Source organism: Microplitis mediator, chromosome 1, assembly GCF_029852145.1.
Source record: "Microplitis mediator isolate UGA2020A chromosome 1, iyMicMedi2.1, whole genome shotgun sequence".
In the NCBI taxonomy this organism is placed as follows: Eukaryota; Metazoa; Arthropoda; class Insecta; order Hymenoptera; family Braconidae; genus Microplitis; species Microplitis mediator.
In genome coordinates, this window is record NC_079969.1 from 25,279,434 (window position 1) to 25,292,732 (window position 13,299).

The window sequence follows — 13,299 nt, forward strand, 5'->3', positions numbered from 1 at the left end:
CTTGCCTAGGTGGCTTAGATCTATCAGGTTGATTACTCTGTATATACGCTACAGAGACCGCGTCCGGTATTTGGAAGCGCTTTGCGTTGTCCTCGTGATTTTTAAACGCAGCTATCGATGACGCGTATGTTTGCTCCAACGTATCGTGTGGCTTGAGTAAACATTGAACCTGCAGTAAAGGTGGAATGCCATTAAGAAAAGCCGCAATCGCGTCTTTCTCAATTTTTAGTTTTTCCGATTCAATCAGCGTACCTCTTTCGGTTGTTTCCGCGTGCAGAATATCGCGGTAGATCGTACGAGCGCGGTTGACATAAGAAACCATGTTTTCTTTGGGTCGCATGATGATGTTCTCTAGCTCGGCCTTGCATTGGTTAGCAGAACGGTGACGGTCGAAGACAGTGCGAAGGAGATTTTCGAACTCCTTCATATTACTATATTCCATATTTTCCACGGCGATCCGAGCGTCGCCTTTAAATTTTTGCCGTACAAGTGTCAAAAACATAAATTCGGCGCTCGGCGCCAACATGGAACAGGCTCGACTACATGATCTTATAAAATCCGAAACGGCGGCGCTAGTACCGTCAAAGGTAGGCACGTAGGACAACGCGTCCTTGATTGTGATGTTCGCGTTACAGGTGAGCTCATTCGGCCCGCTGTTTCTTAATTGCGACATTTCCTCCTTTAGTTCTTGGGTAACGCTTGGTGCCTTAGTCACGGCGGCCGTTTTCATTTCCTTGAGCTCCGAAGCCCAACCTCGTATTAATTTCGATTCGTTTCGCAACTCTTTTTCGTGAGCAGTTACCGCGTTTTCTCGCTCAGCCAGATCACGTTCTCGTTGATCCAGTTTTTCTTGAATCTCCGTCAACTCACGCTCCCGATTGGCTAACGTAACCTCGCGTCTGTTCAATCGCTCCGTTTGTATAATTTTAGCCTGCTCCAGAAGCTGACTCGATTCTGCTTCGCGCTCTTTTAATTCTTTTAACCGACGTTCAAACTCGGCCTTGAGCTCGTTGGGTTCACCCCGATTTATTAATTCACGTGACTTTAAGTCAAGCTCGCGTTCTCCTAAAGAAATTTCTATTTTTCGCAGTTCAGCCTCAAGGTCGCGTAGTTTCGATTCTTTTTCAATGTTAACTTGGTCCCGCTCCGAAAGGTCACTTAATCGGTCATTAAGGAGCCGTTCCCGGGCCTCAAGACCTGCCTCCCGATCATCGTGCATTTTACACTGTTCGCTAAGTTTGTCAGACAGTTCAAGGAGTTCCTCCTCTGTCATAGGTTCTCTTTTTCTATCCATTTTAAGGAAGAAAAAAAATGAATATTTATTTAAGCTTCCTCAATTGTCGCGCTATTTATCAGCTATATTTTTTTTGGAATATACTTTATGAGTTATATTACTTCCGTAAATTCAAAAAAAAAGATTCCCGAAGTAATTGTAATCAACGATTTTAAAAAAAAATTAATTTATAAGGTTAAATAGTTCAATAATAATTTAAATTGACTAATTGATAATTGATTTGAAAAAGAAAAAAAAATTATTTATTTCAGATAGAAGATAATCAATTTCATACGGTTTTACGTTAGACTCGATAGCATTGATAAATCTTAATTCTTAGCTCACAATTGAAAATTCTTAAATAAATGACATTTATTCGTAATCACAGTAATGAGCAATGGACAGCATTAATATAAAAATCGATGAAAGAACTTCCGTTAGATCAACGGGATAGAATTCTCATTTGAGATCCTATACAGTTATTATTCCAATGTTTATATTAACTCTGTCAACTGATTCAATAATGTCAAACTTGAATAAGTGTTATAGTTCATTTATCTAATAAAATTTAAATAACTCAGTAACGTTTTATAACGAATTCCGTACTGTAAAGCACTAACGATTATAATGATATTGACGGGCGTTTTCCGACGGTAAGAATTTTATTCATAACTAATATCACAATCCGACGGAGAATAAAATTACTCATTAAAACACCATATACGTCATTTACTGATCAATTTAAATGATAAAAAAAAAAATAAAGTTCCACGGGAAATAATTAAATAATTCAAAAATCGTTCCCGTTTTTACGAAGTGATCGCGAGTATTTATAATTATTTTGTCATAAAACATTAAACACTTTTTAATACAAAGGGAAAACACTCGCGGTCACTTTCTATTAAAAATTCCGTAGCAACACTTTGTATAATTTATAATAAAATAGTAAAATAAAAGAAACTCAACAGCATCCTGGTCACAGCACCAATGTTACATTCTGGCTTATCTATTGATTATACAGAATATTTTTAATTTGACCAGGTTGACGTCGTTAGGGTGTCAATAGACCCCAGGTGCGTCAGCTGTTGACCTTCTCCTATTTTAGGCAAAAAGTTTAATGACTTACCATGGTGGAGATTATGGGCCCCATAAGTCAGCCCAAATAATCCCTTTCTTGCGTAACTTCTTCGCCTCCGCTGGTGCGTACGCGTCTCGGCCGGTGGCCTTGAAGTAGGCCTCGGAGTAGTACCCGTAACGAGGGTCGTGAAAAGGGATGCTCCCACTGGGTGGATGGACGGATGGAACGTCCACTGGATCCAACTGCCAACCCTCACTGATACCAGTCCAGAAGACTGGGTTCGTCCGTGAATCTTCCTCTGCACAGGAAGGGCTTTGAAGGCTCCGTTCCTCCGTCAGGACGGGCGACTCCAGCTGTTGGACCACACCACAAGAGCTCGACGGCTCAACAACACAAGAGCTCGACGGCTCAACAACACAAGAGCTCGACAACTCACGAACCTCACTTAACGCGATACCCGAATTTGGAATAACCAACGTCACTGGATCGAGAAGAACTTCCTCGGCAACGATTTCTAGGCGGCGGCGTTGGTGAACTGAACGACCGAGATCCTCATGGATCGTACGAAGAACCCGACGTAATTGGGCCTTTTTACCTGCCCTTCGGCTTCTCGGCATGAATTTTGGAAGTCAGGAAGGAAGTGCTTGGGCTGCCAGTGTCGGCGCCCAAAGCAGATGAGAATATTGGGCTGCCAGTGTCGGCGCCCAAAGCAGGTGAGAATATTGGGCTGCCAGTGGCGGCGCCCAAAGTTAAAAAGGAAAATGTATTTTGAAAAAAATACGGATAGATATATATATATTTTGCCTTAAAGTCCGAGTGACAGGATCAAGCCAGCGGATTTGTATAGAGTTCTTAGCTCTATTAGATCTTGTGATCGACTGACTTGATTCTGTCGCTCCTTGGTATAATACATTATCAAAACTGTTAACGTTGCATCTCAGGTTTCCTATGAGAGAATCGTCGTGGCCCGGGTCTCATGCATCGTCATCTGTTTAGACTATCCGCGAGCCACGGCGACTCTCTTATCGCAAGAGATTTCCGTTACATTGTTGGCGGTGAATAAAAATAATATCGCCAACAAAGTAACGATTTATTAATTTATTAATTAATTATGATTATAAGAAGTGTCGAACCGTTTATTCGCCCACTGTGGCGAATAAATAATTCGAGACTTCAAAAAAAAAATTTCTAAAAATTTTTATTTAAATTTAATTAGAGCCAGAACGTAACACTAGTATCATTTTACACTATTAAAAGCTAAAAAAAAACATTTTTATATTTTTTGCGAAAAGTATAATATTGGCGCCAATTTCAAATTTTGAAAAGAAATAACAAGGAAAAACTTCTTTAAAAATATGGTGAGAGTAAATTTTATTACTTACATCAATTTAGAAAGACATTATTACATCAATTTTATTCACTTGAAAAAAAAAAAAAAAATTTACTTTTTTTTTGGGGTATCCCATTTTGCCCGCAGAAAATAAAAATTTTTTTTCTGATGGCAGTCTAAAATTCGTTATATTTATTTCAAATAGAATCAAAATGAAGCCAATTTACGATATTTATGTCCCTAAAAACTAAATTTTTCGTTAAGTATCCCGTTTTGCCCCCCCTTCCCCTAATACATAGTGAAAATATAAAATTATTGAATGGCTATAGTGACATAGTTTTTATGGGAATCTTTGATATTTCGGTGCAATATGAAATGTTATCTCGTGGTCTGGTTGATGTAAATCATATACGACAGTTTGTGACCCAGTGGAATTATAATTGTTAAAGTTTTATTATCAGCTGCTTATAATTTTTAAAAATCATTTCGCGTGAATATATGGAAAGGGAGCTCGTAATTATTTCCGTACTCAATATAAATGTCAAAATATCAGACCTAAGCTCACTATGTATTAGTCATTTTTCTTATATATAATATTTCCCGAAACTCCCCTTCGGAGTGAAAAATTACTCCGAGAAAATGACATAAATAAAAAGTCATTCACTCCGCAAATTTTTTGCAGTAGTAATTCGAATTATGTCTTTATATCAACCCGAGTCAAAAAACAAATTCAGATTTAAGTCTCAAAGTTCTCAATTAGGTTTTTGAGGATTGATTTAAAATTTTAAGATTGACTACAATACAGAAAGTTATCCTAGTTTAGTCCTCAAAGTAGTACACGGAAAAAAATGATTGACAATAATTGTAGTTCAGCTTTTAATTATTTATGTTATGTTCAAAAACTAATGTCGTTTCAGAGTTAACGCAGTTAACGCAGTTAATCGTTGAAATATACTGCTTGACTATTTAAAATTACTACTTAAACCTTAAAAAACTACAAGACACTTGTCAAAAAAATGCATCTGTTATTAATTTCTTACGTTCTACTCAGTAATATTTACTGAGATTCGGTCTAGTCGCGCTGTTGACGAGAATCTCAGTAATATTTACTAATATTTTTTTTCCGTGTAGTCATGACTAATTTTATCACTTTGAATACTTAAAACATAAAGGAATAATTTTATCCACATTTGAACCTCCGTAGTCTCATTCGACGTATTCTCTCTTCTCCCTTTTTCTTTTTAAAATTTTTCAAAGTCCGAAATATAACTTTTCATTCGTTGAGGATTTTGAGGTCTCACTTATAATTTAAAATCGATAAATTATTCGCATTTAGACCCTATCCAAAAATTCCCATAGAATCCAATAAAATGCGACAAAAATCGCATAGAACCCAATACAGTCTATAGGATTCTATGCGGTTTTGGTCGCAGTTGAGTGAATTCTATGGGAATTTTTGGATAGGGGTCATAGTTCTCATTGCGGATTTTGAGTACTAAAGTAGAATTAGTTTCTGGGCGGCAAAGAAAGCATCAAAGGGATTGAGGCTTTTGAGGACTAAACTAGAATTAATTTTTGACTCGGGAATATTTGTGATCTTCAATAGTCAATGTCTATTCATCGATGTTCGTCCAATTATTATTCGCTATGATTAACTATCTGATATATAAACACACACACATATATATATGCACACAAGAATGTTAGCATTCTCAACACCTGGGTTTATAGGCATCTATTATATATTACTACACCATTGTATATGTATATACTTGTGACACAGACACTGATGCGACGACCTAATTACTCAAATTACCTAGGACAGTCAGGAAGGGTTAGCCACTACTCCTAACCGCCAATCAGCAAGAGCTATAATTAACCGAGAAAAAAATTATATATTAAAGTTTATTATTACATATTTTAATACCTGTACAGAACTTGTTTATTAATATATTTAAACTTCATATTAAAAGTCATGACTATATTTATTTTTTACTACAAAAAAAATTATGCGGTAACAAGAGTGAGGTAAACTTTAAGTGAATTATAAAATAAAAAAAAGTACATGGATATAAATATATAATTTTTTTCAAGTAGTTCATTCTATTATTATTTTTTTTTTAATGATCGCTGGGCAATCATTTACTCGCTCAGTCGTTCAGTCTTTATCTCTCATAATAGCCGTTTGTGATAGGGACAAATTGATTTCAATTGCCTTTCTACGTGCATGCACCAATGAGAATTGACGAGGACCTGGCAAATTGGATAATCGCCAGGAGCGCCGTTACAGAAATCTCAGGGTTCCACACCTACCTCTAACTTACTTGTTTTTATATTTATATCTATATCTATAATTCATTTTTTAAAAAATTTATTAAATATTATTTTTAAGTACGAATTTATCACAGGCAATTCAATCCATAAATTTTCCATTAATAAAATTGAATTTGTGTCGAATACTATCCTAGTGGAAAAAAAATTCAATTTAATTAAATAAATGTCTTTTGTCATTTTTATAACTTTTAATTAAATTGAAGGTGTAAGATAATTAATTATAAAAATTTTACTTATTATGGGAATTATAAATATTTAAATAGTTTATTTCATTAGTTTTAAATAATTATAAAAAATATTTATATATAGATATATAAAGGGTAAAATTTTGTTGGTTGTTTCTTCTTCGTCACTTTTATAGTTTTTACAAGAGAAGAGAGGTAAAAAAGTTAAGTTTTCTTGAGATCGTGAATATTTCCCAAGGATTTGAGAATTCTCAAGCAGTCCCGCGAGACAAGTTTGGGGACTTTTAGAGAATAACAGAGGGACACTATTCTCTTGGGAGTATCATCCTTCTAACACTCACACACACACACACACACACACACACACACACACACACTGGGCATTGTGGATATGCCGAAGGAATGAGAGAAAATAATGTGGATGTAAAGGTAAAAAGCGGTTTTAAGTAGGATAGAGAATGAGTGGTAGTAAGAGAGAAAGAAAGATTAATACCAAAAAATAAAATTTAAAAAAATTTCTTCCGCATCCCCGAATAATCTAGCGATCGTTGTTCCGAGTCATTTGTCTGACTAATTTCCCGATGCGCTTGGCCAGAGGATCAAAAGCAGTTGCAGCATAACCCACCACCGCTATTCATAGTATTCTGCTGCTTAAACTTCATTTTCCACTTCTCTATATTATCATCCTTTCAACTTATTTTGTCATGTGGAATGACCCCAGCAAAAAAAAAAAATTTTTTTTTTATTCTAATTTATTTTCCACTCTATAGAATTAAAATTAATAAATTTAATCAACAGTATTTCTTTGCCGGAACAACAAAAAAAAAAAATATTCAATAAAAATGAATATTAATAAAAAAAAAAAATAATAAATCACAATATAATACAGTCAGAAAATATGAGAAGGTTAAGAAAAAAAAATCAAATTTTTTCTATCCTGAAAACGTTGATTCTTACACTTAACAATTTTATTTGAAAAAAAATATAAAACTAAATTTCAAAGGCTATCATTTTTTTATAGGGAAAGTGGAACTGACACGGAAAATTTTTTTTTATAAAAATTTAATAGGCATGACTTTTTTAGAAATGAAAATCGTTGAAAAAAATAAAAAAAAAAGTTTTTTATTAAAATTTTTCACGGACATTAATTCAAATTTTTATGGCTCAAAAAATTTATCATAACAATAACCAATGATTATTAGTTATTTAAACTTCCCGCGGTTGTCATTTTACTCTGTTGCCGTCGTTCCTCAGCTTCACGACACGTGTGACGTCATTAACTAAATTTCGCCTCTTATTTCATTAATAATTTAATGACAAACCCATGATTAAGTGGTAACGGTAACCGATTTTCAATTCAATTTAATTCATGGACAAACACTAGAAACCTAAAATAGAGAGCCTTTAGCGTTTTTTAAAACCTTAACAGAGCTAGAAATTTCGTATTTTCAAAAATTCTAATTCGTCTCCGAGAAAAATTGTTTCAAAATTCTCATTTACTCTACGAGTGCAACAAAGACAGTCCCGTTTATTTTTCTGAGTGTGAGAAAGAAGTCCGGTAGCGTATCCCCTTAAGCTTATAAAAAATATTTATGTACTCAGAAACGTTTAATTAATTGACACTGAATAATTTATAGCAATGGTATTATTGAAGCAAAAACTATAGCGCTTTGAAAAAAAACTCCCATTTATACACGTGTATAAGAACGAATTTTTTAAATTTATTTCTCGAAAACGGTGAAGTGAATCGATTCGAAATTTTAACAGTGATCCTTTTTTTATAACTCTTTCGATAAAAAAAAAATTCAGAATTTTAGTATTTTTTCGAAAATTAGTATCGAACCTCTTAACTGAACTATTAAAAAAATCAATTAGGAAAAAAATCCGATTAGACGAAGAGAAGATTAAAATGTAAAATTTTTATGAAACTGTGATAAAAAAAATATGATTATTAAATGTCATTAAGCAGCTTAAACTCATATCTTAATAATGCATCAAAACAGTCGGAGGACTCAAATTAATACGTGTAATTTTTTTTGAAAATATTCCAAAAATTTTCAACGACTCATATAAAAGTAGTAACATGTACTAATAGTCTTGGTAGGGTGGGATAATTTTATGAAAGTTACGTGGCCATACAACAATTTGGTGAGACTGTTACCTTCGTTTTATTAAACGCATTCACTGAGTACTTTTTAGCAAATGAAAATTTTATTATTTTAACTAATGATAATTATATAAATTAAATGCTCCGTAGCCGTAAGTTTTAGTGTCTTACATTTTTTAACCGTTCTTTTTTTTTCTTGTTTAAATTATTAGCACTTGTGACTTTTTGAAATGACAGATCTTGAAAAGTCAAAAGGTTTCAACAATATTTACTTATAAATAAATAAAATTTGAAGTAAAGTTATACAGAATACTCTGATTGAGAGTATTGACTCACATTTATCGACTTTTTTTTTATTTATAAAGTTTATTTAACAAATAGTTTATAATTTTGTTGATTGCAGGAGTGCCACGTGATCCAGGCGCGAGTGAAGCAAACGACAAGCAAAAGTCACAAATTGAATTGATACTTCCGGAAGAAGACCGTAAAAATTTTGGTCAACTTCCCAATTTCGATGATGATGATGACGATGAAGGATTCAGGTTCACACCAATAAAATTCAATTTACGTCCAATTCAATCCGATGAATTCTTCCGTCCATTAACTCCATTCTTTTCTGGTGTGCAAGGTAAGACATCTTATTTATAAATAATTAAGTATTTTTTATTGATACAGACACAAATAGAAAAACGAGTCAAAATGACACTATTTATGAGTCAAAAAATTTTGTTTTTTTCTAAATATTTTTATTTATAAATAAATATATAAATGCTGACACTGTGATCATAAAATGTATCGCGATCGTAAGAAAAAAAAATTTTTTTTGTTCAAAAAATGGTGTTATATTTTGCCCCGGTCTCCCAAATTATTCTAATAAATGCTTATATACACAGTAAAAAAATTTGGTGTAAAAATGGCCCCGAGAATTTTACAAGGCCATGTAATGTGAAATAACGGTGTAACAAATCCTCGGTATAAATTATCTATCCATGTAATTTACTTTTTTTTACACCTAGTAGGGGAGGGTGGGGCAGAGCGGCCCCCCTAAGCCAATTATTATTTTTTGTGGCTTTCAACCATAAGATCACTTTACTTTTGTCCTATTTCGAACAAATTTATGGATATTTTGCCAAAATTCTGAAAAAAAATTTTTTTTTTGTGGGGCAGAGCGGCCCCCCTTCAAAAAGTGATAAAAAAATTTTTTTTTTCGTTTTTTTTTTTTTTTTAATTGTTTTCATTATTAAGAATGTATTTCTTTCTCTTGACAACTATTTTTGGTTTTATATTACTCGAAAAAAATTTTTTAAAGCGTAAAAAATCGTTCACTCTCGATTACCTTAATTACTAATTGTTATTTAATAAAAAAAAAATCAATTCTATAATTTTACTTTATTTCAAAAATTTATCAACTAAAAAAAAAAATTTAATTTTTATAAATTTTTAGTGACCAAATTTGCCTCTTACATAGAGAAACGGCCGAAAAATATGAAAAAATAATTTTTTCGGAAGTTTCGGCTGGTCCATTTTGCCCCAGGTGTTATGAGTAGGGCTAGAAATGTGGAATTATAACAATTTTTTTTTAATTTGACGATATAAATATGAAAAAATCACTTTTTCAAAATTTTGGGCTTGTCCATTTTGCCCCAAATGTCATGCGTAGGGGTGAAAATGCGCAAACATATCGGATTTATAGTAATTAGTCGAAAAAAAAAAAATTTTTTTTTTGGTCAAAATTTCAAGGGGGCCGCTCTGCCCCACCCTCCCTTACACTATTAAATAGTATTTTGAACATTATAATATTTTGATGATGATTTTAATTAACGCAAAATTATCATAAATTACAATCCGTTTACACCCTTCTCTCTAAAAATGAATTAGTGAAATTCACTGAAAATTAGAGAATATGCACTGGGAGCCAGCTATAAGTATGCCACTGATTAAATTAGTGGTCTACTTATAGCTGGATAAAAAGTGACTATCCACTAATTCGCAGTGAATTTCATTGATTCATTTTTATAAAGTTGACGGTGTAAAAATTTTTGATTCGCACCTCCAAAATTTAACACGATATTTTGTGTAATTTTCATTCAAAAATTTTTATACCGAGTCATTTACACTACACCGATTCCAAAATTATTTTACAGTGTATCAATACTACACGGAAAAAAATGATCTATGTAATTCGAGAAACAATACGTAATATAATGATAAAGTGATCAGTAAATACTGATGAGTTTGAATGTACCAGATATCAGACAAATTAAAAATTATTAATAACTAGAGTAAATAATTAATAAAATAAAATTAAAAAAATTTTTAAATTCAGAAGTGCATTTTTTATAAATATTATTTTTTAAATTATTTACTCAATTTATTTATAGTTTTAAATTTGTCTGATGTCTGCTACATTCACACTCATAAATTCTATCATTTTAAATGGTCATTAGGGTGAGCCAAAAAAAACAACCTATCGAATTTATGTCTTAAAAAGGACCTATATATCGAGAAAAAAATTCTCCCATTGGGCAAAATTTTTAGCTCGATTTTAAAAGGTATCGGTAGCTATTTGAAATTTCCCATTTAAATAACATGTAAAAAAATTTTTTTGATTAAAAATATTATAACTTTTGAACCGTGTGAGATAAAAATTCGGCTCTAGAATATTCTTGTATGACATTAAATTTCTTTAAAAAAAGTCCGGGGAGTCGAATTTGTAAACTTGATATTTCGTATACTAACAGGCCATCAAAGTCTAGAGTAAACAGAATCATACAAATTTAAGGCTTTGATATTAAAAATATCAATACTACGAGAAAATTTGTTCTACATGTAGTGCAATGAAATCACCAACAATATCCACGTTGTAATAAATAATATTTTGTTATCGATCACAATAAAAGAAAAGTATTTGGAAAATCCAAATAAAGCCTTAAATTAGTATGATTTTGTTTACTCTAGACTTTGATAGCCTGTTAGTATACGAAATATCAAGTTTATAAATTCGACTCCCAGGACTTTCTTTTAAGAAATTTAGTACCCTACAAGAATATTCTAGAGCCGAATTTTTGTCTCACATGGTTCAAAAGTTATAATATTTTTAATCAAAAAAAATTTTTTTGCATGTTATTTAAATGGGAAATTTCAAATGGCTACCGACACCTTTTAAAATTGAGCTAAAAATTTTGCCCAATGGGAAAATTTTTTTCTCCATATATAGGTCCTTTTTAAGATGTAAATTCGATAGGTTGGTTTTTTTGGCTCACCCTAATGGTCATTCTTTAATTTATAATTAAAGCGTGAATAATTATAGAACAAATATAAAAATTGATTGTCGGTGCAGGAAAAATAAATATTTGAACTTTAAAAATCTTAACTTAAACATTAAAAATTTATGACACGTATTATAAAATTTACTGTTTGAAATGTTGAAGTTCCCTATATTTCCCAGGTTCCGGGTTTCAATTTCAAACAATAATTTTTTAAATTACTTCTTTTCCGTGTATGTATTTTTCTCCATACAAAAAGTTTTTTTTTGTAACGACTAATTATAATATTGATATCAATCACCGACATGATGACTAAAAAGAAACACAAATCTCAATAATAAAACACTGCTATCAATTTGTTCTTAAGGGCTCATTTTACGCTCCATCGCTTTCCCTTCATCCTTGCCCTACTAAAGCGCAAAATGAAAACAAAGAGTAGTAGATAAAATAATAATTGTGATTAATCATTTTATAGACATTAAATTACAGTACTAGAACAATATTTGAATGATATTAAATATTTCGTGTTGAACGTCCATCACGATAATATGAGTTAACAAGATTAAATAAATATTTTCGTCCAGATAAATGAACTACAAAATCAGCAAATGTCATGCATGTAAATTTAGTTAAGCAGAGATTATTGTAACAACAGAAATAAAGCAGTAATGAAATTTTTAACAGTAAACTCTTGGCCTAAAATAAATTCAGTAACAAAATCGTTAATATAAATTTTGAATATCAAGATATTTTAGTACGACCTCATTAATAAATCGTGTAATCATAAAAAGTAACTACATGTATTTTAATATGTACTACGGTAAAGACATTTTATCCTGGGTAAAAAATAAAACTTGATTTAGACTTGGTTTACCAAGTCGAAATTTGGAACTGTTTTTCACAAGACAAACTCGACTTTTTTTACGGAGGTATGAAATATATTAAGTTTTCGCCTTGGTTTAGACTTAACTGGCTTACTTAGTCACGATTTAAGACGAAAAAATTTTAATCAAGTCGAAATTGAATTGGTTTAGACTTATTCGACTTAAATTATGAGACGAAAAAGTCAAGATCAAGTCGAAATTGACTTGATGTAGACTTATTCGACTTAAATTATATGTCGAAAAAGTCAGAACTAAGGTGAAATAATTTTTATATAAGGGAGGGTGGGACAGAGCGGCCCCCCTGAAATTTTGATCAAAAAAAAAAATTTTTTTTTTTTCGCCTAATTACTATAAATCCGACATGCTTGCGCATTTTTAGCCCTACGCATAACAACTGGGGCAAAATGGATCAGCTGAAATTTCCGAAAAAATTATTTTTTCATATTTTTCGGCCGTTTCTCTGTGTAAGAGGCAAATTGGGTCACTAAAAATATATAAAAAAAAAAATTTTTTTTTTAGATACTAAATTTTTGAAATAAAGTAAAACCATAGAATTGTTTTTTTTTTTTATTAAATAACAATTAGTAATTAAGGTAATCGAGAGTGAACGATTTATTACACCTTAAAAAATTTTTTTCGAGTAATATAAAACCAAAAATAGCTGTCAAGAGAAAAAAATACACCCTTATTGATGAAAACAATTTAAAAAAAAAAAAAAAACGAAAAAAAAAATTTTTTTTTCAGAATTTTGGCAAAATGTCCATAAATTTGTTCGAAATAGGACAAAAGTAAAGTGATCTTATGGTTGAAAGCCACAAAAAGTAATAATTGGCTTAGGGGGG

General features: G+C 31.7%; 1 protein-coding gene across 1 annotated transcript in view; it reads left to right on the forward strand.

Moving 5' to 3' along the window:
- Nucleotides 1-13,299, forward strand: part of LOC130664290 (icarapin-like) — a 47,229-nt gene that overhangs the window by 20,327 nt on the left and 13,603 nt on the right. Inside the window, exon 2 of the mRNA XM_057464181.1 lies at nucleotides 8,711-8,935. Coding sequence (XP_057320164.1) covers nucleotides 8,711-8,935 — 225 coding nt within the window. The remainder of the gene's footprint in view (nucleotides 1-8,710; nucleotides 8,936-13,299) is intronic.